Source organism: Moschus berezovskii, chromosome 2 (genome assembly GCF_049115385.1).
Source record: "Moschus berezovskii isolate FMDL1 chromosome 2, NW_MosBer_1.0, whole genome shotgun sequence".
Lineage (NCBI taxonomy): Eukaryota > Metazoa > Chordata > Mammalia > Artiodactyla > Moschidae > Moschus > Moschus berezovskii.
In genome coordinates, this window is record NC_142461.1 from 110946808 (window position 1) to 110973880 (window position 27073).

The following is a 27073-nucleotide window of genomic DNA, read 5'->3' on the forward strand; positions in this document are numbered from 1 at the left end:
GCAGAAATAGATGCTCTTCTGGAACTCCCTTGCTTTCTCCATGATCCAGCAGATGTTGGCAATTTGATCTCTGGTGCCTCTGCCTTTTCTAAAACCTGCTTGAACTTCTGGGAGTTCACGGTTCACATATTGCTGAAGCCTGGCTTGGAGAATTTTGAGCATCACTTTACTAGCGTGTGAGATGAGTGCAATTGTGCGGTAGTTTGAGCATTCTTTGGCATTGCCTTTCTTTGGGATTGGAATGAAGACTGACCTTTTCCAGTCCTGTGGCCACTGCTGAGTTTTCCAAATTTGCTGGCATATTGAGTGCAGCACTTTCACAGCATCATCTTTTCAAGATTTGAAATAGCTCAACTGGGATTCCATCACCTCCACTACCTTTGTTCGTAGTGATGCTTTCTAAGGCCCACTTGACTTCACATTCCAAGATGTCTGGCTCTAGGTCAGTGATCACATTATCGTGACTATCTTGGTCGTGAAGATCTTTTTTGTACAGTTCTTCTGTGTATTCTTGCCACCTCTTCTTAATATCTTCTGCTTCTGCTAGGTCCATACCATTTGTGTCCTTTATCGAGCCCATCTTTCCATGAAATGTTCCCTTGGAATCTCTAATTTTCTTGAAGAGATCTCTTGTTTTTCCTATTCTGTTGTTTTCCTCTATTTCTTTGCATTGATCACTGAGGAAGGCTTTCTTATCTCTCCTTGCTATTCTTTGGAACTCTGCATTCAGATGCTTATATCTTTCCTTTTCTCCTTTGCTTTTTGCTTCTCTTCTTTTCACAGCTATTTGTAAGGCCTCCTCAGACAGCCATTTTGCTCTTTTGCATTTCTTTTCCATGGGGATGGTCTTGGTCCCTGTCTCCTGTACAATGTCACGAACCTCCATCCAGAGTTCATCAGGCAGTCTATCTATCAGATCTAGTCCCTTAAATCTATTCCTCACTTCCACTGTATAATCGTAAGGGATTTGATTTAGGTCATATCTGAATGGTCTAGTGGTTTTCCCTACTTTCTTCAATTTAAGTCTGAATTTGGCAATAAGGAGTTCATGATCTGAGCCACAGTCAGCTCCTGGTCTTGTTTTTGCTTACTGTATACAGCTTCTCCATCTTTGGTTGCAAAGAATATAATCAATCTGAGTAAGCGTCTTTTAATTTCCTGGCTGCAATCAGCATCTGCAGCGATTTTGGAGCCCCAAAAAATAAAGTCTGACACTGTTTCCACTGTTTTTCCATCTATTTCCCATTAAGTGATGGGACCAGATGCCATGATCTTTGTTTTCTGAATGTTGAGCTTCAAGCCAACCTTTTCACTCTCTTAGGAAACTTTAAATTCCTACTGGAAAGCGAAAACTTCCTCAGTGGGGTACACATTAAAGAATCTGCCTATCAATCTTATAAACTGTTTCTAGACAAGCAGAGGGAAAAGTGCAGAAAGATATTCCTTAGTCAAACATCTCACCAACCCAATGCAAATATGAAGAGATTCATTGGCCAGTCCTGGGCTCCACAAAAATGACTCTCTTTTGTTTTCCCACCACCTAGTCCAGGGTCCAGCATCTAGTAAGGTTTTCCTAACTATGGAGTTAACAAGCTCTGCTCTAAAACTTTAACTGTCTCCCAGAGGGTATTAAGTTATAATTAGTCATTATACTGGAGTGGGATTAACAAATATGGAGTTAACAACAAATGTGGGATAACAAATCTCAGCATCATCAACACATCCAGGTTGGGATGGTTAAGAATATAGAAGAGACCAGTAACACTCCTAAGCTCCTGGAAAATTAACAGCCAGGATCATCACACCCAGAGAGATTAGGATGTAGTTAAATACCAAAGTAAAAAACACAAATGAAAATTCATAAGAATGCAGAGAAAATTAGGTTGAGTAGGTTAAATGCTATTCATGCCAAGGAAAACATTTAAGGGTGCTCTAAGTTTTGTTAAAAATGAATTTTCAGTGAGCACATACCTTTGTCCTCCCACATATACACCCAAAACTCATCCCTTTTTGTGGGCCTAAGCACAACGTAGAAACTCGTGTGTGTGTGTGTGCTAAGTTGCTTCAGTTGTATCCAACTGTGCAACGCTATGGACTGTAACCCGCCAGGCTCCTCTGTCCATGGGATTCTCCAGGCAAGAATACTGGAGTGGGTTGCCATGCCCTTCTCCAGACAATCTTCCCAAATCAGGGATTGAACCAGTGTCTCTTCTGCATTGGCAGGCAAGTTCTTTACCACTAGTGCCACCTGGGAAGTTCGTAGAAACTTCAGGTATTTACCAAACAATTAGTATCCCTGAGGATATCACAGTACTCATTTGAACAGCATAATTTTTACTTAAATTACCAATTATTTAGCACCAGTGATCTCACTGAACATTTCTTTTCCTCCCTTCACTCTCAGAGGTGATACTAAAGATCACTTTGCTTTAGAAATCATAATGAAAAATGAAAGTCACTCAGTCATGTCCGACTCTTGGTGACCGCATGGACTATACAGTTCATGGAATTCTCCAGGCCAGAATACTGGAGTGGGTAGCCGTTCCCTTCTCCAGAGGATCTTCCCAACCCAGGGATCGAACCCAGGTCTCCCGCATTCCAGGTGGATTCTTTACCAGCTGAGCCTCCAAGAAAGCACAGAAATCATAGTACTTTAATATTCCTTTAAAAATAATTTTAAATTATTTTTAGTACAATACTTCAATACTTTACAACAATATTTCAATTTACTTTAAAAATAAATTAAAAAAAAAAAAGAAATCATGACCACTTAAATCTTCTTCAGTCAAACCGTGAATAAACTCCACAACCATGGGAAAATCTACAGAGCACCTCCATCACATAAAGAGGCAAAGTCCAGGGCCAGTTGTCCAAACCATTCTCTGCCATCACATTCAACCTGTGAGGATAAATCCCGCCTTACTATGGGAGTCAGGCTGGCGGGTAGGGGCGGGGCAGACAGCAGGGGTGGGAGGTTGACAGAGCTTCAGCAGGGGAGGCAGCTGTTCCTGTAGCCAGCAAATAGCTGGTAATTGTGACTTCCATGACATAACACTCCCACAAGATAAGGATTCCAGTGGCCGTTGTTTCTTGAAAGAACAATGGTTTCCAGTTAACACATGACACAGTTTGTGAAATGACGCCGAGCACTGACCTGTATATAATACACACACACTCACGGAATTAAAGGATTATTAGGATAGCGGATGTCCAGACACTGCCAAAATGTGAACCCACAGAGATAATAAAAGCGCAAGCAGCAGCAGGATTAGACATTGAAAGGATTATAGCAACTTTGCTCCGCACAAGTCATGTGCCGAGAGCTCGGTCACCACAAAGGCCTGGCAATGGCAGAAGCCTATACTGTCAGTTCTATTTCTTTCTGCTTGCAGAGAACCTGGGAGTTGTGTGTCCTAAAGAACCATAGCCGTTCCCTCCATCCCTAGAAATATCAAGACATCAAAAGGTCAAAGACTCAAAATTAAGGAAAGATTAGAGCAACAAATCAAACATCCTTTAAAATGAAAAATAGATAATTATGCTATATTCCATTAACACAACATGGGCATGGGGGCAGGTAGAAAATGAAAGAAAGAAATTAACTGCTAACAAGCAAACTTGTAAATCTTAAAACTTCAGGTTAATGGAGCCAAGCACTAAGCTAGAAAAGCACTAGTCCTTACACTGACAGCTCTGGCTAAATTATGAGTCACTCCAAACGACACTGATATGGTTCCTGGTCCCAGGTAATAGAGAAAAGGGCCTGGAATGACAACAGTCCTGGTGCCTCCAGTAGAACCCTTACGTAGGCGGATCACTGGCAGCTGACTGCTGATAAAAAGTCAGCAGAGGGGAAACATGGAGACTTTGGGCAACTGCTGCTGCTGCTGCTGAGTTGCATCAGTCGTGTCCAACCCTGTGCGACCCCACAGACGGCAGCCCACCAGGCTCCCCTGTCCCTGGGATTCTCCAGGCAAGAACACTGGAGTGGGTTGCCATTTCCTTCTCCAATGCATGAAAGTGAAGTTGCTCAGTCGTGTCCGACTCTTCGCGACCCCATGGACTGCAGCCCACCAGGCTCCTCCGTCCGTGGGATTTTCCAGCCAAGAGTACTGGAGTGGGGTGCCAATGCCTTCTCCTTTTAAGCAGCTGAGGGCTTGTTAGAAACCAGAGACCACAGCATCAGCCCTGAAGGCTGGTTCCAGAACTATCAGATGCAAGTACATACAAGCCTTGTACATACTGTCTAAATATTCTGCTGGTGGCAAAAAGATGACTGTGAGACCTCCAACAGAACACCATAATCCAATACAACTGCCATAGGCGAATTCAAGAGTAATATTTCCAAACAGAGCATAAGGATAAATGTATACTTCAAGATCTTTAAAAAATCACTATGTACTTAGTATAGCCACAGAATTTGAGACTCCTAATGGGATCCTGGAAAAGCCCCTGATGCTGGGAAAGACTGAGGGGAGGAGAAGGGAATGACAGAGGGTGAGACAGTTGGATGGCATCACCGACTCAAGGGACACAAGCTTGAACAAACTCTGGGAGATGGTGAAGGACAGGAAAGCCTGGTGTGCTGCAGTTCATGGGGGTCACAAAGAGTCAGACACGACTTAGTGGCTGAACAACAACAAACAATGGGATCTTAGAGATCTTGTGATTCAATTCTCTTTAAATCGTGCAGAGCTGTTAGGTAACTTAACTAAAAAAAAAAAGTTAGTGGCAAAGGCAGGACACAGCTCTCTCCAGTTTGTTTAAAGCTTTTTCCATGCCAGAAAGTGACCTTGAAAACTGGTCAGATGACAAAGACACAGTTTTACTGGTCACCGTGATAGCAAGCAACACAAGTATACAGTAATAATTTCAGTAAGAGCAGAGCAGAGCTGAAATTCTGAGAAGGGCAAAAGTGCTAAATGTATGCCAAAAAAAAAAAATTTTTTTTTAATTAAATTGTGGAAGCCCTTCCTTTAATTGAACTTTTAGCCAGCAATCTGTTGTTTCAATCCCAGCGAAAACTATGCTTTATGGAGCCTGATTTAAAATGTAAGGCCAAACAGATCTGGAAAAGTACAGCTTTATCCTTGTACTTAATTTATACTATAGTATACTGTAATTATGCCTGAAATAAAAGCTATATTCTGAGTAAAGACAAAAGGCTCTTGTTAATGACATTCCATTCCCAATGCAGACTATGACAAAAGGCCTCTTCATTTGGAGCCAACTGTCATTATACTTTGTAGCTTGTATGGAGCTATTGGACTAATATTTGTCCTGGGATTAGTGGTGGGATAACCAATCAGTTAACTCCTCCACTGCAGTTTTCCATTATCCTCAAACAAATGACCAAAAGGAAAAAAAAAAAGAAAATTGGCAGGCGGAATGACAACTATATTTATGTGATTAAACTCTCAAACCCTTCACAGTTTGCCGGGCAACTAATAACCATTTGCCAAGCTGTTCATTTAATAATGAGTCAGCTAAACCAAAAGCAAATGATCCTTCAACCAACCAATGCTACTATAGTCATAGCCACACCGACAAGCTCCAATTATTTATGTAACATACTTTACTTGGAAGAAGTACAAGTTGCCCTGTACCAAAAAAAAAAAAAACTCTTCTCATTCGCCAATAGGAATGCGAGCTACCCTGTGGTATTTTTGAATAACTGAAATTTATAGGAGATTTTGTGATTTATGAAAGCCAGAAGGGCCAGAAAATTGTTTAGGGAGTAATTCCTCTTTGTGTACGATTTGAGACGGAGGGCCAGAAGCTCATCATCCAATTCAGTATAACACGACCTTAGGTCATCTGAGTCTATTTCCTCATTTCATAAAGCAGTGTCAACAATGAGACCATCCCCACCTGGGGATTATAAGGACTGAGTAAAATTCTATTTGTCAAAGCAAAGTAAGCTGTATATTACACAACACAGTCATAATGAGGAAAAAGCCATGTGGGCTGCTTTCCAAGAAATACATGTGTCCAAATGGGAGAAAACGAGTGGCCTCTGCTCTCTCCTCCCCTGCTTCTCTGGCCCATCTCTACATAAGATAAGAAAAGCAACCAGCAATATCCCATTCACTTTGACTTACTAATAGTTCATCCATGCTGGTCTGGCATTTTTCCAAGTTGATCCGCTTTATTGCTACACGTTCTTGCCTGGGTTTGCATAGAGCAGCCTGCACCACAGCTGTAGCGCCACTGCCTGAAAGGAAATGAAAACAACGTCAGCTGTCAAACGGCACACTGTCAGGTTACTGTCAGGTTACCCACATAAATTAATACTTTTCTTTTTTAAGTTTCTATAACTTGGGTATTCAACACATTACCATCTGACATCCTTTTAAACAGTTTCTTAAGTTAGAAAATAATTATCTGGATGAGATAAAGGAAAATCTGGATTTTTCTAGCAGATACAAAGACAGTATCTACACTCCAGAGGCTTAACAATCCAGGAAGGTGACCCATATCAAAACAGCCCACTGCAATACAGCGTGTTCACGGCTGCCTAGAATAAAGGCTGAGAAAATAATATATCTGATGTGACAAGAATAAAGGACACGAGCATTTCATTACAGCCCTGCGTGGAAGCCATTACCATCCTTGGGTACTGGTATTTTCTCATTGTGGTGACTTTACAATATCTCAAGCTCTTCTCCCACTTCAGTGCAAACCAAGCCACTCCAGCCTAAGCTACTTGAGGGCTTCCACGAGATGCTGTGACTTCTCTGCTCTGAACACTCTCTGAGTTTCTCTCTTTCAAGCTTGCTCTACAATTAGAAGAACAGGAATCAACCCGAGTATTCTCATGTTGAAAGCAAGCCTCTTCAAGGATGCCAAGCAAAATGATGCAAACCTGTAATTACAAAAGCTCTCAGCATTCATATGCATTTCCCATTTCTAAGGTTTCATGATCATTAGCTAATGCACTCAAACTCCTAGGAGACGGAGTCATGTCATTATCCATATTTTATAAGAACAAAATGTAGACGTGTAATGACTTGTGGCAGAGCACAAAGAGCTTCTAATCGGATTTATATTCCGAAGGGGCAAAAAGACCTCCAGGTTAAGGCACTCAATTCTGCAAAGAATATCAAAAATCTCATTCTCATCACATAAATCTTCCCCTACTGCAGGACTGCCAAGGAGAGAAACAGCCTGTGCAAAAGGGGGCGGATGTGACCGTCTTCTCCTTCAAGTTTTCCTTTGGGTACTTTTTCCCAAATGAGTTGCTAAATATCACCCAAATGGGGGAGGGGAGATTATTTTTGTCAAAAAAATGGGAGAGAGCAGTATCAGCTATCCTGATACATGTGAGGTAGAGGCATGACATTTCCTGTGCAAATCAAGGCTTCCCCACCCGCACAGAAGTGCCCAAATGAGTGTCTTTGGTGCAAAGGTTCTGCCCTGCGTCTCACCATCAGCTCTGGCCCCCTGACTTGGTGACCCAGCAGGTCACACAAATGCTCCAAAGACAGGTCTCCAACTTCAAGGATTCCGTTACAGGAAGCTCCACCTGTGTTCACCGGGGGAGTAAATCCACATATACTGACTGACTCACTCCTCAGCCGGCATTTTCCTCGTACAACTGTTGTTACAAGCCTGTGCATTTTGTCGTCGCTGTTGTTATTAGCCCCGTTTTACATGTGCGAACACTGGGACCCCCACAGCTCACAAGTACCTGAGCCAGGGTCTGAGTCAGGTCTGCCACACTCCCAGGTCCATGCTTTTCTCCTTCTACCCACAAGCCAGAAGCACACTTTTCCCCTGCAGCCTTGTTTTGCCATGGCTAAGAAAATATCTTCTACCTTGTCCTATATTGTTGGAGAAAAGAGAAACAACCTAGAGGGAAGGTCCCTCTCAGTATTCTTGCCTGGAGAGTCCCATGGACAGAGGGGCCTGATGGACTACAGTCCATGGGGTCGCAAAGAGTCAGACACGACTTAGCAAGTAAACCACCACCACCCTCTCCCTGACCTCAGTCCTTCTCCATCAACTGTTACTCCAAGTCCCACTGGATCAGCCTCACCAGCGTGCAGATCACAGCATGCTGGGCTCAGTCCAGAATGTTCCAGATACCAGAGCCAAACACTACAAAGAGCCCTGCTGATAGCAGAGTGCATTTTCCAGTCAAGGTCTCCAGAACAAGAGACTATCACTGAAGGGAGCCCACGGAGACAGTGCTAAGTAGCCAGTTAGCACTGGGCCTGGTACCCAGCAGAGAAATCAACAGACACCTTTAATGAGCTGCTGACGGGAAGCTCAGCCCTATCTATATAAAACTCCCCCCAGTCCCACCCCTCCACTCTCCTCCACATCTCAGACCGTTTTCAAACTGGGAAGACTGGAAAACGGGAAAGAAGACAACAAATTCCCAGAAAGGATCAAATAAGCATATGTGATATGGGGCTACCACTCAGACTCAGTTAAGTCCTTGACTATAAAAGACTTCTGGCTTCCACAGACAAAGGCAAGAACATGGACACAAAGAAGAATTCTAAAAAAGGGGGAGGGATGCTGAGTTGGCTTCTGCACAGCAAAGGATACCACTGACAAAATGAAAAGACAAACTACTGAATGGGAGAAAACATTTGCAAATGATATGACTGAAAAGGAATTAATATTCAAAATATATAAACAGCTCATACAACATCAAAAAATAAACTAATAAATGGGCAGGAAAAAAATAAATTTTAAAATAAATAAATACAAATGTTAAATGGGCAGAACTGAATAGACATTTTTCCAAAGAGGACATGCAGATCGCCTATGGGCACATGAAAACATGCTCAACATGGCCAATAATCAGGGAAATGCAAATCAAAACCAAAACGAGATAACACCTCACAGCCATCAGAATGGCTATCATCAAAAGGAGTACAAAATGTTGTCAAGGATGTGAACAAGAGGGAAGCCTTGTATACTGTTGATAGGAATGTAAATTGGTGCAGCTACTGTGAAAAACTGTATGGAGGTGTCTCAAAAAGCTCAAAATAGAACTACCATATGACCTGGTAATTCCACTCCCGGTTATGTATCTGAAAAAAACAAACGCACTAATTCTAAAAGATATATGCACTCCAATGTTCATAGTAACATTATTTGCAATTGCCAAGATATGGAAGAAACCTAAGTGTCCATCAACAGATATATGGAGACAGAAGATCACTCTCTCTCTCACACACACACACACGATAGATAAATTACTCAGCCATAAAAAAAAGGAATTTGCCGTTTGAAGCAAGCAACATGAATGGCCTTGGAGGACATTATGGTAAATGAAATAAATCAGAGAAAGATGAATACTGTATGATATCACTTACATGTGGAATCTAAAAAATACAACAAACTACTAAATATAACAAAAAAGACATACACTCACAGATACAGAGGTTACTCTATATAACCAGTGGTTACCGGGGGGACGGGAGGAAAGGCAACATAGGGGTGGAGAAGGGGAGATGCAAACTGCCGGTATAAGACAGTTTCAAGGATGTGCTATACAGCACGGGGCATACAGTCAACATTTTGTAACAGTTGTAGGTGAAAAGTCACCTTTAAAAATTGTGTGAACAATATTTTTAAGTGATAATAAATAATAAAAACTTTTATTTCTTTTTTAAAATGGGAGGGAGTGGTGGGGAAAGTGGTGGGGAAAGAGCCATACAACTAGAGGACCGTTATTGCTTTATATATATACAGCTGACTAAAGAACAACTGGCAGCTTCTTATCTCGATAAAGAACAAATGTGAAGCTTTAGAACCTGGGGTGACTGTCACTTCACGTAAGGATTTAACCACTCATCAGACAATTTGGAACAGTCCACTTTGAATCCAAAGATTTCCTTCAACTGTAAGGAACAACATTAGAGGTGCTGCTGCTGCTGCTAAGTCACTTCAGTCGTGTCCGACTCTGTGTGACCCCACAGACGGAAGCCCAACAGGCTCCCCCGTCTCTGGGATTCTCCAGGCAAGAACACTGGAGTGGGTTGCCATTTCCTTCTCCAATGTGTGAAAGTGAAAAGTGAAAGTGAGGTCAGTCAGTCGCGTCTGACCCTTAGCGACCCCACAGACTGCAGCCTACCAGGCTCCTCCATCCATGGGATTTTCTAGGCAGGAGTACTGGAGTGGCTTGCCATTGCCTTCTCCGATTAGAGGTGCAGGGAGCCTCAAAGATCATCGCTGAGTCCAACCCCTCACTTTATGAGTAAGGAGAGGAAGGGAAGAGAAGAGAGCTCTCATCGGAAACCAGATCAGCCAGCACCTTGGACTGGACTGCCCAGCCTCCCACACAGTGAGAAATAAATTTCTGTTGTTGAAGGCATCCATTCTTAAGGTGTTTCGTTAGGGCAGCCCCAGCTGATTCACACAAAAGACTTTCCTTGTCTGTTCTAAAGTCACAATCACCTATGCTAATTATGCTATGACACCCAGAAGTTCTCAAAAACTTCCTGAAGTGAAAGTCACTTAGTCGTGTCCAACTCTTTGAGACCCAATGGACTATACAGTCTATGGAATTCTCCAGGCCAGAACACTGGAGTGGGTAGCGATTCCCTTCTCCAGGGGATCTTCCCAACCCAGGAATCAAACCAGGGTCTCCTGCACTGGAGGCAGATGCTTTAGCAGCTCAGCTACCAGGGGATCCCCCCAAAACTTCCTAATTAATTCAAATAGCAATAAGAGAAAAGATTCAACTCAAGGGCCTCTGGTAGGCGTCTGTAATCCTCAAGACCCTTGAAAGGATGGTAAGACAGAGATTCTATCCATTCCTGGTTCTGATTCCCAGGGTTCAGTGATACTGGGCCTATTTCTACCTGTATCTCCGTTCCCTTAATGGGCATAATAAAATGACCTGCAACACCTAATAACACAATTGTTTCACATCCCTGGAAATCATCGACTCAATAAATGTTAGGCTATCTCTCTAGGACTTATTTCTCCATCTGTAATGTGAAGGAGACAGAATACATCCGTAGTTTATATTAGGGAAAGTAGCTGCAGGTCAGGACTCAGTTTCATTTTGCTTACCAGGAAGATTCAGCTGGTTTAAAAGGAGGAAGAGATGGGCTAAACTGGGAAACCAGAAGACTAAATGATTTCTAAGATCTGATACAGCATGATGAGCTTAAATGAGTCTAAAATAAAGAGAATAACCCAGGGAATTCAAAAACAGCCATTAATATGCTATAGCTAGATTTCTCACTGAAAATGTACTTTTGATATCTAACCTAACAAAATGATTTTACAAAGTCTATTTATCCAGGTTGCGTGAGTTCATATCCTAACCCTGCTACCTACTAATTGCTTATCCCTAAACAGCTTTCTTATCTTCTCAATGCCTCAGTTTCTTGCCTTGCAAGATATCAATAATAGTAGCAAATTCATAGGGCAACTGTGAGGATCAAATCAGTTAATACATGGAAAGCCCTTGGAACTGTGCCTACCACATAGGAAGTACTAATTAAATCTCAGCTAGTACTTTTCCTCAGGGAAAACCCTCCAGGTCAACTGGTATCCTGTCAATTTGTTAAGTTAATACCACACAGAATTTCACAATTGTCTATGTACCAAAATTCATTCAGCCCTTCTTTAATTGATGAATATTCTCTTTTGTGCTCAGTTCCCCCACCATTACATACAATGTAGCATTAATACCTAGTACTTTTAAAATATACATTTGTCAACAAGAACTTTCATGTTAAAGTTAGGACATGGTCAACTGTTCAGTAGTCACTTCCCATAAAAGTCAGGATTTACAAAGCAAAAAGATAAACAAAACCAAGCATAACATTAGCCTGTGACATGAATGGACAGTGGGGAAGCAATCTATCACATCCTACTCAAATGAAGAGCATCAAGCCAAAGCTTCAACCAGAGTTTGCCCATCGCTTAGCACATGAACGAGTGAGCTCCATAAGTATGCTTGCTTAGCTGTCCTTTCTTGGCAAATAGAGTCCAGAGATGTATAGGCATTCTTTTTAGAGGCTGGCTGCGGGTGTGTAGTAAACAAAACAAATGACTTTGGTTCAGCTGATAATTTCTTCCAAATCTCTTTATCCATCTTACTCAAGGTACTCTATTTATATCACATGAGCAACCTCATAGTCCAAGAGGCCAATCAGGTCAGATCACATGAGGGTCAGAAGCTGGCCAGGGTATGAATGGACACACATATGAGGCCCATGGGGACACAGCTGCCACTCTGCCTTGGTCCCCTGTCACCAGGTGACATCACCAACCGGGTGGGGTGAGGCTGTGACTCTTGCAGAAAAGCTGCAAATTCAAAATTTCGTGTGAGAGCTCCTGAATTAAGGTTGGCGATTAATGTATAAAAATATAAAAATATTGTGAGTGATATAAAAGCTCACCACAGGCTGAATTTGCCTCCTTGGGTTACTGCTAGTTGGCTTCAAAAGCTTTCTCTATATCCTTTATACTTTAATAAAACTTTATTACACACACACAAAAAAAATGTATCCTTTCTTACCTAAGGGTACAAATTTCAAATTCAGTTACCTATATGAAATTGTCATTCTTCTAGATCAAAATGGTCACATTTCCTACGTTTCAACATAACATGTGAATGTACTCAAGACACGGGACCAAACTGATTTACCACAGGTCACCACATTGCCATCCACTTCATCCCGCTAGCTCACACAAAGAAAAAACTATCAGAACTATTTGGTGGTTCAAGGCGTTCTATGCGAAAGGAACCCAGGCACAGTAAACACAAAGTAAACACACAGTAAATACAAACTCCTCAAACACAAAGAACAGAAACTGTGAGACAAGTGTTAGGTGCCATTTGGTGGACAGATTCTTTTGCAAAACAGATGTTACTGCTGGCCTGTCAGGCACAGGGGCCAGGCACAGCAAGGCCGCATTTCTCACAGCAGGTACAAACAGGTGACCTTCCTCAGTGACCTGGTTTGTGTAACAGCCAAGCTGGTTGAGTTATGTCCTTCTGCCTCTGTCTAAAGAACCAGTTAGTAGAGTCTCTTTCTGGGATGGTGGGAGTAGATTTAGAGCTTACTATAAAAAATCATCAAGCTCGGGGTGAGGGGTTTCCTAGTGGCTCAGTGGTAAAAAAAAAAAAATCTGCCTGACAATGCAAGAAATAGAGGTTCAAGCCCTAGTCCGGGAAGATTCCACATACGGAGGAGTAACTAAGCCCAGAAGCCACAACTCTTGAGTCTGTGTTCTAGAGCCCAGGAGCCACAATTACCGAGATCAAACACTGCAACTACTGAAGCCCAAGCACCCTGGAGCCCAAGCTCCACAACAAGAGAAGCTACTACAGTGCGCAGCCCGCGCCAGCCAAAACCAGAGAAAGGCCTGTGCAGCCAAGAAGACCCAGCACAGGCAAAACAGAAATAAATGAACAAAATTATTTTAAAAACAAAACAGGGTGAGGTGGAGAAATGGCTACTCAGTGAATGAACTTGCATTTCACCACTGACCTGGATAAACTACCTTCACTGGGAAAGCCTAGCTTGTTAAAACCTTTAGAGGTCACAGATCTCACCAAAGAAAAGCAAGGCTTACCTGCAGCTCAGCAAGAACCATCTGATAATACCACAGAAAAACAAAAAGGCACCTCGGGCTCTGATTGCAGCGAAGATAGAGGGAAACTGGTGTGTGGAATCAAACTGAAACTAATGTCATATGCTCACCTTGGACCTAAAGCAACAGTTAATCTTTTTTAAAAATTTTACACAATTCTTTACATTTACTAAACTCAGAAGGCAGACTGGGATTATCTAACATAAAGAAAATTATGATTAAGGGATCAGGTAATGTCTAGGCACCTGACTAAAGAGGAGCAGTATGTATAGGATAAGAAGCTGTTAGGAATCAGACTCTAATGTGCATCTCAGTCAATGTGATCGATACTGCCATTCACTCCCAGACATTTCTGGTTTTCTTAAAGATACACAGTAGATAAAAGAATCTCTCTGTAGATATGACTGCCTTAAAAAAATCACAGTTGCAGTCATTCCCCCCTTTTTTGTGGTTTCCCTGTGATGGTATTTGCCCAAGGTCAATCATTGTCAGAAAATATTAAATGGAAAACTCCAGAAATAAACAGCTTGGGAGTTTTAAATTCTGCGCCATTCTGGTCAGTGTGATGAAACCCAACTCCATCCCACCCTCAACTTGAATCATCCCTTTGTCCAGCATATTCCACCTGTAAATCACCTAGCCGCCTCGGTTATCAGATCGACTGTCAAGGTTTCACAGTGTCGTGTTCAGATAAAGCCTATTTTACTTACTAAAGTCCCCAAAGCAAGAGCAGTGATGCTGCAATTTGGGTCTGCCAAAGACAAGCTGTCATGTGTTTTCTTTAAGCGAAAAGGCAAAAGTTCTCAACTTCATAAGGAAAGAAAAAAATCATATTGCAGAGACTGCTGTGATATATGGTAAGTAATCTTCCATCTGTGAAATCGTGAAGGAAACAAAATTTGTGCTAATTTCGCTGTCTCACCTCAAACTGCCACCACAGTGCCTGCTAAGTATTTACTGAAGGCGGAAAAGGCATTAAATTTTTAAGACATTGTGAGAGGGAGAGAGATTACACTCACCTAACTCTTATCACGGTACATTGTTGTAACTGTTCTATTTTATTACTGCTAATTTCTTACAGTACCTAATTCATAATTTAAGCTTTATCATAGGTAGCTATGTAAAGGAAAAATCAGCGTGTATATATATATATATATATATATATATAATATAGCTCGGTACTATCTGCTGTTTCAGGCATCCACTGGAGGTCTTAGAAATGAATATCATCTGTGGATAAGGGGGAACAGCTGTAGTCTAAAAAGTACTCGCTTCAAGGTTCAAGTTCTAATGTTGACAGTGACCAACAGGAAATGTAGTGCAAAACACAGGCTCTCTCTGTCCGTGAATGTGTATTCATTGTTTAAGAAAAAGATCATCCTCTTTTGATGGGGTGAGGCGGGGAGGGGGGGGTGGGGTGGGGAGAGTTGACAACCCAACACCAGGGGTTAGCTATGAATCACTTCTTCAGACGCTACCTTCTCTAACAACTCCAGGCAGAGTTAGTCACTTCCTCTCTGCTCTCAAGGACTCAGTACAGCCTCACCTCAGCACTTAATATGACAGCCTTAGGACTCTAGAACCAACCCTTCCACTGAGGCCCCTGCCTGGAATGCAGGAGATCCTTTATAACTGCTTGCTAAGTCGATGAAACGCACATCAACCTCTCCCTGGGTTGACAAGATAAATAAAGGAGGTGTTCTGTTCTGCTCAGTCAGTAAATCATGTCTGACTCTGCAACCCCATGGACTGTAGCACACCAGGCTTCCCTGTCCTTCACTATCTCCCAGAGTTTACTCAAATTCATGTCCACTGAGTCGGTGATGCTATCTAACCGTCTCATCCTCTGCCACCCCTTCTCCTCCTGCCCTCAATTTTCCCCAGCATCAGGGTCTGTTCCAATGAGTCGGCTCTTTGCATCAGGTGGCCACAGTACTGCAGGTTCAGCATCAGTTCTTACAATGACTATTCAGGGCTGATTTTCTTTAGAATTGACAGGATGGATCTCTTTGCAGTCCAAGGGATTCTCAAGAGTCTTCTCCAGCACCACAGTTCAAAAGCATCGATTTTTAGGTGCTGTGGCTTCTTTATGGTCCAACTCTCACATCCATACATGACTACCATGTAGCTGTGCTCAAAGTTGGGTGGATACAAAGACGTCTAGGCCCAGATAGGCTGTATAACCTGGAGGCAAGGAAGCAGAGAATTTTTACTCAATCTGGTCACTGTGTGTGTTTTTAAGTAGGTAGTAGTTGGAGGACCTGGCAGCTAATGTCAAGGAACAAGCCTAGCAAGGCCATCTGCCTGAAGGCATTTCTGATTTGCAGAACACCCTTGTCCATTCTGGCATCGAGTGTCACAGGAAAGCTCAGACCAAAGAGCAACGTTCCATCAGAATAGGCTGGGACCCTCAATTTTTAAAAACTGGATCCCCTGGCCCTTGCTCAGCATACAGATATAATGCAAAATGGGGCAGGCTAAAATAGAGTAGGGCCTTCAGTGATTCCACCTGATGAAAAAGAGTCGATACAAAACACCTCGCACCGTACAGAGGTGACAGACAGGGGCTGATGACAATCCTCCAAATACATCTTAGGAAACGCAGCATCAGGCCTGGACTCCACATTCCTACAGAGCAAGCTGGATTTTTACACTCAGCAAAAGGTCACTTTGAAGTCCTCGCCCCCTGCAAACTCAAAGCCCCATGATCCAGCAAGACTGAAAAACTTCCTGTTCTTCTCTGAGGGGATAACAACTCCTCCCAGCAAAACCCACTCATTTCACTGATTAAATCAACCAAATAGAAGCCAACATTCCACAAAAGAATGTCCACTGCTATTCACACAGATAAACAGATACACCCACTGGAAGAGGCCAAAAGACACGAGCACCCTGGTTCTCAAACAGTATTTCAACGTGGTATGGGGGTGGTCTCCTGGTCTCCAGCTACTTACTGCTCCAACCATAAAGTTCCCCCAAAAGTGAGAACAGATCTAAACGCAAAAAGAAGAGCCAGTATCTACTTCAAAGTCGGTACCATTTAACCATCTCAGCCATGGACACGCTGCCTTTGTATAAATAACAAAAAGTCATGCCCCTCACTGGGTGTTGACCTGGAGCCCAAGGCCTGGCCAAGTGGATAATGACTAGGGGGAAAGCTCCTCTCGCCAGCTGATTGAATCAGAACTGGTTGGGCTGAACAATGATTTGGTGTTCAGCCTCCAGGGGTCAGGTTACAACCTAGGGGCAGGCCCTTGGTTTAAACTTAGCACATCCATAGCCCCCAGCCTATTGTTAAAATATAAGTCTGCTTCTAAGTCTCACTTAATATCCAAGAAAGAGCCCCCATGAGAAGTCCTGAGTTTCAGCAGATTTCTCTCAAAGTCCATGAGACACAGTAATTAATACCTGAACTCATCTCAGAAATATCAAAGATGTTTAAAATGCAGATTCTTTTTTCATGATGAACTGATTTTATTCACTACAAGTATAGTTGATTTACAGCGTTTCATGTGTCCAGCAAAGTGTACAGTTATACAGATGTATTCTTTTCCAGATTATTTTCCATTTGTGTGTGTGTGTGTGTGCACGCTCAGTCATGTCCGACTCTTTGCGACATCATTATAGATTATTAAAAGATATTGAATATAGTTCCCTGTGCAATACAGTAGGTCCTTGCTGCTCATCTATCTTCTATATAGTAGTGTGTATCTGTTCAAAAAGCAGATTTTTAAGCCTATTGAAATCAGAATTATCGCAAATGAAAGACTAGAATCTGCATTTTTAATAAGCTTCTCTAGCAATTTCTCTATATCCTTAAATTTGAAAACCATGGATCCTGGGTGTAGGCTTCTCTGCCCCCTCCACAGCCAGGACACCAGATCTTGGGAAAATTTATCAGTAAGCAGTCAGTTAGGAAAATCAGGTCCACTAAATCTTGTAACAGATATTATCTAGTAAAAAGAACTGGTTCCGCAGGCATTAGGGACACAGTAACTGCAGGAAGCAGCTTCGTCCACAAGAGCCAGGAAAATCAAAGAGGAGGGATGGGGTTATCAGAATCTGACAGTTCAGAGGAGGAGACCCATAGAGCTGGGACCCAGACGTCTGAGGGACAGGGGCTGACACCTCAGGAGCTCCAAGGGGGACCTCTCAGTGAGGGTCCACGGTGGGCTGGGAGGTCACCATCTAAGGACTGGCTGGTGTGGGCATCTCTGAGGGATGCCAGGAGGCTGGTTCCAGGATGTAGAAAGAAGCTGGAGGACAGAACCAACTGCTGCCAGAGCGAGAAAGACCCTTTCTGGAAGGAAGCTGAAAAGAACAAGAAGCAAGTAGGATGAAACATGTCCTTTCTCCCTCCTCCAGCCTCCCAGAGTCCCCCAGCATCCTCAATTAGCAAAGCTTAACAAAGAACAGCAGGCAAAGGAGGAACATGGTTTGCCAGGTACCAGACAAGGCCTAGAAAGGTATGTTTAGCACTTAGAGACCACCACTTAATAAGGAGCCAAGACAGTATGATGTGCATCAGCTCCAACAGAAGATGGGGTCTACTCCAAGCTCCCCCAAACAAAAGCTTTGTCTTAATTCTCATTTCACTCTGTTCACAAACACAGCTTCTATCATGGCCCTTTTTAACCACTAACACTCCTCAAAGGCCACTCCTTCCACGCCCAACATGGCCCCACTCTGTGTCTTCCTGGTCATGTAGAAATTAGGAGTAGCCACACAGCCCAACCAGCCACGAGACCTCGGGCAAGTTGCTTCGGCACGTGTGCCTCGTTTTTCTCAATTACAGAAAGGGAATGGCAGCAGTTATGTATGTACCTCATGGGATGGCTGTAAATATTAAATGAGACAATACACACAAATGTAATAATACAAAGAAACATGCCTGGCACTAAACTGTTTATGTTTTGACTGTGAATATTTTCAACAGTATGATTACCCCAGATACCCGGATGGAAACTAAAACAAGACCGACTACAAGCTGCTGCAAAATCCCGTTCCCTGAGGTCACCTCTGTTCGCTCGGAGCCCCAGCTCCTGCCTGCTTCTTCTCAACCCCACTGCACTGAACCTGACTCCTGGGAGCCTTGACACCAGTGACTGTGTATACAGAAAATTATGCGGAGGGAAATGATTCATTGTTCCAGCTCCACTCCTCTGATAATTAAATATCCTTGGCTACCACACCCATGAAGCAGCAAGGAACTAAAAAAATTTCTCCTAGCTCAAGGACAGAAGGAAAAAAGTCCATTTCACTAAGGCCTCCCACTGCTCCCCATCTTTCTGTCTGATTTGACTTCACTCATAATCATTCAATTATCTGGTCTCCTCGGTCACCTGAGGTTCTCCCCAGGCTACACCACCCAAGGGGAAGTAGAGGCAGCCCTACAGGGAGAGGGCGTCCCCTGCCTCTCTCACCCAGCGGCAGGAAGATGATGCCGCAGGCAGTCTGACTGACAGCAGAAGAGGAACGGGGAAAGCAGTGTGCTGGGAACCCCATCAGGGCCTGAGAGCACAGCTGCATGAGCAGGAGGCTGAAGAAGAGCCCCACGAAGGGCCCCACGGAAGCAGCAGCATGCCGTCAGCCCCTGCCTCTACCAGCCCTACCGCCCAGGTCTTCCTGCAGGATCCCCCTCTCACAGGTCGGGCCTGGCAGGACTTCAGGACAACTTGCCCTCTCATTCTTGGAGCCAAAGATTAGGACTATACAGGAATTTTAAAGATGTGCAGGTCACCTGGATACCCTGTGAAAATGTAGAAGCTGACATAGTTCTGGGGTGGGGTTTAAGATTCTGTGTTCTCAATGATACATATGATGCATCTGGTCCACAGACCCCTCTTTGAATTGCTAAAGCATGGGGGACACAGCCTTTTCATACTGTTCATGGGGTTCTCAAGGCAAGATGACTGAAGAGGTTTGCCATTCCCTTCTCCAAACAATGGAATGGGAAAGACTAGAGATCTCTTCAGGAAAATTAGAGATACCAAGGGAATATTTCAAGCAAAGATGTGCACAATGAAGGACAGAAATGGCTGGGACCTAAACAGAAGCAGAAGATACTAAGAAGTCGTGGCAAGAATACACAGAAGAACTATACAAAAAAGATCTTCACAACCCATATAATCACGATGGTGTGATCACTCACCTAGAGCCAGACATCCCAGAATGTGAAGTCAAGTGGGCCTTAGGAAGCATCACTACGAAAAAAGTTAGAAGAGGTGATGGAATTCCAGATGAGCTATTTCAAAAGATGATGCTGTGAATGTGCTGCACTCAATATGCCAGGAAATGTGGAAAACTCAACAGCAGCCACAGGACTAGAAAAGATCAGTTTTCATTCCAATTCCAAAGAAAGGCAATGCCAAACAATGTTCAAACTACCACACAATTACTCACATGCGGAGAAGGCAATGGCAAGCCACTCCAGTACTCTTGCTTAGAAAATCCCATGGATGGTTGAGCCTGGTAGGCTGCAGTCCGTGGGGTCGCTAAGGGTCGGACACGACTGAGCGACTTCACTTTCACTTTTCACTTTCACACATTGGAGAATGAAATGGCAACCCACTCCAGTGTTCTTGCCTGGAGAATCCCAGGGACTGGGGAGCCTGGTGGGCTTCCGTCTATGGGGTCACACAGAGTCGGACACGACTGAAGTGACTTAGCAGCAGCAGCAAAATAATGCTCAAAATTCTCCAAGCCAGGCTTCAACAGTACATGAACAAAGAATTTCCAGGTGTTCAAGCTGGATTTAGAAAAAGACAAAGGAACCAGAGACCACTGGATCATAGAAAAAGGAAGACAGTTCCAGAAAAACATCTACTTCTGCTCCATTGATTACACTAAAGCCTTTGACTATGGGGATCACAACAAACTGTGTAAAATTTTTAAAGAGATGGGAATACCAGACGACCTTATCTGTCTCCTGAGAAACCTGTATGCAGGTCAAGAAGCAACAGTTAGAACCAGAAATGGAACAACAGACTGGTTCCAATTGGGAAATGAGTTATGTCAAGGCTGCATATTATCAATCTGCTTATTTAACTTATATGCAGAGTACACCATACAAAATGCCGGGCTGGATGAAGCACAAGCTGGAATCAAAATTGCTGGGAGAAATATCAATAACCTCAGATATGCAGATGACACCACCCTTATGGCAGAAAGAAAAGAAAAACTAAAGAGCCTCATGATGAAAGTAAAAGAGGAGAGTGAAAAAGTTGGCTTAAAGCTCAACATTCACAAAAACTAAGATCATGGCATCTGGTCCCATCACTTCAAAGCAAATAGATGGGGAAGCAATGGAAACAGTGACAGACTTTATTTTCTTGGGCTTCAAAATCACTACAGATGGTGACTGCAGTAAAGAAATTTTAAAATGCTTGCTCCTTGGAAGAAAAGCTATGACAAACCTAGACAGCATATTAAAAAGCAGAGACATTACTTTACCGACAAAGGTCCATACAGTCAAAGAAATGGTTTTTCCAGTAGTCATGTATGGATGGGAGAGTTGGACCATAAAGAAAGCTGAGCACCAAAGAATTGAAGATTTTGAACTGTGGTGTTGGAGAAGATTCTTTAGAGTTCCGTGGACTTCAAGGAGATCAAACCAGTCAATTCTAAAGGAAATTAACCCTGAATGTTCATTGGAAGGACTGATGTTGAAGCTGAAACTCCAATACTTTGGCCACCTGATGCAAAGAACTGACTCATTTGAAAAGACCCTGATGCTGGGAAGGATTGAAGGCAGGAAGAGAAGGGGATTACAGAGGATGAGATGGTTGGATAGCATCACTGACTTTATGGATATGAGTTTGAGCAAGCTCCGGGAGTTGGTGATGGACAGGGAAGACTGGCATGCTGCAGTCCACGTGGTTGCAAAGAGCTGGACAGGACTGAGTGACTGTACTGAACTGAGGGGACACAACTTCCCCAAATTCACCCCAAAGGTTCTGAGTACTCACCTCTTAATGAGGGAGTAGAAAGTTTAGAATCTGCCTGACCCACTTCCTGGTCTCCTGTGGCTGGATGGGGAGGGAAGCATGAGCTGTGGGAAAGCAGATGCCTGGGAAGTCAGGGACAAGAGGGACCAGCTTGACATATCTAGAAAAACAATTAATTGCAAAAGATACATGCATCCTAAAGTTCACTGCAGCACTATTTATAATACCCAAGACAAGGAGGCAACCTAAATGTCCATCAACAGATGAATGGATAAAGAAGATATGGTGTATATATATACATAATACACACACACACACACACACACACACACCAGACTATTACTCAGCCATGAAAAAAATGAAATAAGGCCATCTGCAACCACATGAATGGACCTAGACGTTATCACATTAAGTGAAGTAAGTCAGAGACAGACAAATATCATATGATATCACTCATATGTGGAATCTTAAATAGACCCACAGATATAGAATAAAGAAGCATATGGTTACCAAAGGGGAAGTAGGGGGCAGGGATAAATTAGGAGTTTTGAATTAACATATACAGACTAGGGCGTGCTACTGGTGAAGAACCTGCCTGCCAATGCAGAAGTCCTGAGAGGCACTGGTTCAATCTCTGGGTCAGGAAGGTCTCCTGGAGAAAAGCATGGCCACCCACTCCTTGCCTGCAGAATCCCAAGAGCAGAGGAGCCTGGTAGGCTAGCGTCTATAGTGTCACAGAGCTGGACATCACTGAAGTGACTTTGCACGCTTGCATATATAAAATAGATAACCAACAAGGGCCTACTCTATAGTGCAGGGAACTATACTCAATATGTACACAGAAAAGAATATATAGATAGATGGATACAGGTATACGTATATACACACATCTACATATACGTGTATAAAACTGAATCACTGTGTTGTATACCTGAAACCACTAACAACATAATGTTATAAATCAACTACACCTCAGTTAAGAAAAAAAAAGAAGGACCAGTATGGGGAAGGGGCTCCCAGCCTACAAGAGACCAGAAGCAGCAAATCCCTTTCCAAGGAACCACATTTAGGAATGTTATGCTCTTCAAAAATGAAGATTCAACATTCCTCCCTTTAACACCTAAGTTTATCATTTTTTAGGTATATTTTCAGAAATTCACCACAAATGATGAGGACAGTGCTGCTTCCCTGCCTCAGTAAACAAAGTGTCATGAAACTTAGAATTATTTCCAGCAACTCTGGCTGAAATTAAGTTGGGCTTCATTTGTCTGGAAATTTATTAATCCAGAAAACATAATTTCTCAAATATTATCATTAACTAAGTGTACACAGTAAACAAAGGTAAACAGCCAGATCGCCATAAATGCTTTTATTCACCCCTAGTCACACTCACATTAAATGATTAGTTTTTATAATGACAATACAATGTTGACATTCAACAGATTACTTTGATGACAGTTCAAGAAAAAGAATCATTACAAATATTAACTGTTTAGCTGAAACTTTCTTACAGCCTGATGCACAGATCCTCATATCCATACAGTATCTCTAAATGAAAGCAGATGTGTATTCTATGGAGATCCGCTTAGGATGGCATGAGTTTTAATATGTCTTGTAGTCACTCGTTTATTACCTTTTTTAACAGCTGGGCTGAACTGGATTAATAAGTGCTTGTTAAATTGATCTTTTAATAGATAAACCTCTTTATTTCCTTTCTGTTTCATTTACTTGACAAATAATAGGAAGTATTTAGTTTTATGTATTTGCTGTCAAGTTTTTGGTTAACTAGTGTTTCTACCTTAAACTCTAAGCTCTCAGAAGGCAGTTACCTACCCTCTTGATTAGCCTTGCTCACCACCAAGACAGCCCCTCTTGTGCCTAATTTAATAAAAACCTATTGGTGATAAAGGCCAGACCTTCAGGCCCACGGTATATGGACCAAAATCCCCGAAAAGCCCAAGATTCAGAGTCAATCTCCTCACATGTCAGGTAGCTCCACTTTGTTGCCTGATTCCATCCAGTCCCAGGAAGAATAAAATGGATAGATATGTGTAACAACTCCACCACCAAGGACGGCTGGGAGAGGAGGAGCAACCAAAAGCCTGATCTACTAGTATTTAATAATAATTATAACAATGCCTTCAGCACATGAAAGAACTTCTTGGAGCTGGAAAGAACTTCTATTTATAGGTCACACAATCATATAAGGACAGAGAATATGTATGTGTTTATTCATTCAACAGATTCTATTGAGCTTCCTGTACGTGCCAGGCACTAGCTGAGGAGCTGGAGGCAGAGAGCAAAAAGTGCCTCCTTCCTCGAGTTTACATTTTTTTTCTAAAATTTTTATTTAATAAATGGTACAAAGCACAATGCCAAAAACATTAACAGTTAAAATTTCACCAAATGAAAAAAATACTATAGAATACACAGTTGTAAAAAGCTACATTAAGTTATTTTACAACTGCCTCAGGAGGCAAAAAGAAAAAAAACCCAATGCCAGACCTAAGTTACCCCTCTCTCAAAATAATGCCATTTATGTTATAAACCATGAGCACCCCATCAAAAGACAGGAACTGCTTTTGTTAATTCATATATATATATGACTGCATCACTTTGCTATACACCTGAAACAAACACTGTAAATGAAATATAGTACAATATAAAATAAAAATAAGTAACAGAGCTTTGGGGCTTTACACAGAGTTAGAGTTCCTATCAGAGGGATAACAGCACCACAGCCGCACTGAATCCTCATAAAAGAGGCACACGAATGACTGGATTACAAGAGTTACAGGAATGAGAGCTGCTCACTTCCGAGAAACTACAGCTCACAGAAAACCAACAAAGGCACGAGATACAGACCATTTACTTATGAATGTGTAAGTAAATTTTGTATATATGTATACCTGTATCCATCTATCTATATATTCTTTTCTGTATAAATATTGAGTATAGTCCCCTGCACTATAGAGTAGGTCCTTGTTGATTACCTATTTTATATATGCAAGCGTGCAAAGTCACTTCAGTCATGTCCAACTCTGTGACACTATAGACGCTAGCCTACTCGAGTTTACATTTTAATGCGGGTGGGGGTTAGATTTTTTAAAATCTATGAGCAACATAATTTTATTTTGTGGTAAGTGCTATGAAAGACGTGTAATATCAACTGGTGGGTAGAGTGCTGGAGCTGTGACAGTCAAGGAAGCCTCTCTAAGGTGCTGACATCTGGGTGGACGAGCAGGAGTCACCACACTATGATCTGTGGGCAGAGGTGTCAAGAAGAGGGGCAGCACCTGCAAAGGGCCTGGGGCAGGGATGAACTTTGTTTGACTATACAAAGGCAGTATAATCAAAGCTTGTGGACTAAGAAGGCAGATGTGAAAAGGGATGCTCAGATGGTAGGCAGGGGCCACAAGGAGAGACATGTGAACCAAAATAAGTGCTCTTGAGGATTCTGAAAGGAAGAATTGGATGATCTGGCTCACAGTTTATAAAGCTCACTCTGGCTCCTCTGCGGAGATACGGCTACAAGTGAAGGAACAGTAGATGTGGCAAGACTGGGAGTTGCCATAAATGCTCAGGGACCAGATAAGGACAAGCTAGGATGAGGGCCGATGGATTAGAAGGTACCTGGGGAGGGGAAATACTGAAGTACCAAAACTAAACATGCATCACCTCTACTGTGGTCACCACTGAACTTCATAGTGAATAACGCTGATTCTCTCTTTACCCTTTCAAAACTTGTACACCAGGACCGGTCAGTCCACCAGAATAAATTCTACCCACTCCAGATGACAATTTAAAAGCCCTGAGCTACCATGCATTGCTCAATTATCCTCTAACAGGAAGAAGAAAGCTGAGGATGCAGAGGAAAAGACATAAAAATCAAGTTGCCATCATTCTCCATCTACTAACTGAGAAGAGGCCAGCAAGAGCAGGGGGTGTGTTTCTACATATTCGAGAGAGAGTTCTAGGGAAAAACAATTTTTCAGTCATCTCTCACAACTGGATATATGTGGGCACTGCCTCCTATGAAGAAGCATTTTATAAGACCAAAAGAAAAAACAAAAACATTTGGTATTTGAAGGTATTTTTCCCATCCCACTTTTCTACTTTTGGAGGCTTACAAGAAATAATTAACCAGTCAAATGAAAGCTCTTTCTTGCCATTCCTTAAAATTAAACCATACTAAACAACAGTGACTAAGAGTGTTTAATATAAATTTTTTAAAATCCCACTCTCCAGAGACAGCTATTTTCATAGTCACATATTATAATCTAATCCTTATTCATACACACACATTTATATGCATTCACATGCATAGTCACAATAATTATAGCTCTGTATTCTGCTATTTGCATTATGAATTAGATCATAAGCATTTTTCATGTTTCTAAAATGTTTATAATTATATTAGTTGCAACACAACATCCCAACATATTACTGAACCATAAACTACTGCCTCTACCCTAAAATTGGACACATGAATTCTCTTTTCTCTCAGTTTTATGTAACAATTTCAAAGAGATAACCCACCTTTTGTGCAAATAAAAGCTAAAACAAAGCCAAATGCATAAACTTCAAGGCTCTTATAAAATTGCTGCATTCAGTAACTCATTAAATTGCTTATAAAATCATTCATCTGTCAATGATTTGCCAAATCAAGTGAGTAAAAAGAAATACATCAATTTCATTTAGAGATTATTTACCTAGGCTACAAGAATAACACACAAACCAACAGGAAATTAACTGAGCCTGCACCGTAGCGTGTGTACTCTTTTCTTTAAGAAGTGAATGGAATATGGACTTGGAGGAGACATCACATTCTCTGCACTGTAATTTTGCCAAAGTCTTAGCTTTCACTAGGTGGCTGAGTACTTACAGGTAAGAATCCACAGATGAAATGCTGCAGGAGGGAATTCTCTGAATGTTTTAAGAAATGTACTACATTGGGCTTCCCAGTGGCTCAGCAGTAAGGAATCCGAGTGCCAATACAGAAGATGTGGATTTGACCCCTCGTCCAGGAGGATCCCCCATGCCGCAGAGCCACTAAGCCTCTGTGCCACGAGTATTGAGCCTGTGTTGCAGAACTTGGGAGCCACACTACTGAGCTGCAACTACTGAAGCCCGAGTACCCTAGAGCCTGTGCTCCCCAACAAGTGAAGCCACCACAATGAGAAGCCCACACACCGCAACTAGAGAGTAGACCCCGCTCACTACAACTAAAGAAAAGCCCACACAGCAATGAAGACCCAGAACAGCCAAAAATAAGTAAATTTTTAAAAAAAACTTTAAAGAATAGTGCATTAAAATAGTTCACATTTAAACATGTAAGGGTAATTGAGAACTATACACATAGAGATAAATGTTGGATATAGAGAGAACACTGTTGTTGTTTGGTCACTCTGTCGTCTCTGACTCTTTGTGACCCCATGGACTGTAGCCCACCAGGCTCCTCGGCCCATGGGATTTCCCAGGCAAGAATACTGGAGCAGGTTGCCATTGCCTTCTCCAGGGGATCTTCCTTCTCCAGGGATCGAACCCGCGTC

The 27073-nt window shown here is 42.3% G+C and overlaps 1 protein-coding gene across 2 annotated transcripts in view; it reads right to left on the bottom strand.

Moving 5' to 3' along the window:
* Window positions 1-27073, bottom strand: part of STK39 (serine/threonine kinase 39) — a 329969-nt gene that overhangs the window by 257543 nt on the left and 45353 nt on the right. For both annotated transcript variants that reach the window (XM_055397331.2, XM_055397329.2), the window contains exon 2: window positions 6102-6214. In XM_055397331.2, coding sequence (XP_055253306.1) covers window positions 6102-6214 — 113 coding nt within the window. The remainder of the gene's footprint in view (window positions 1-6101; window positions 6215-27073) is intronic.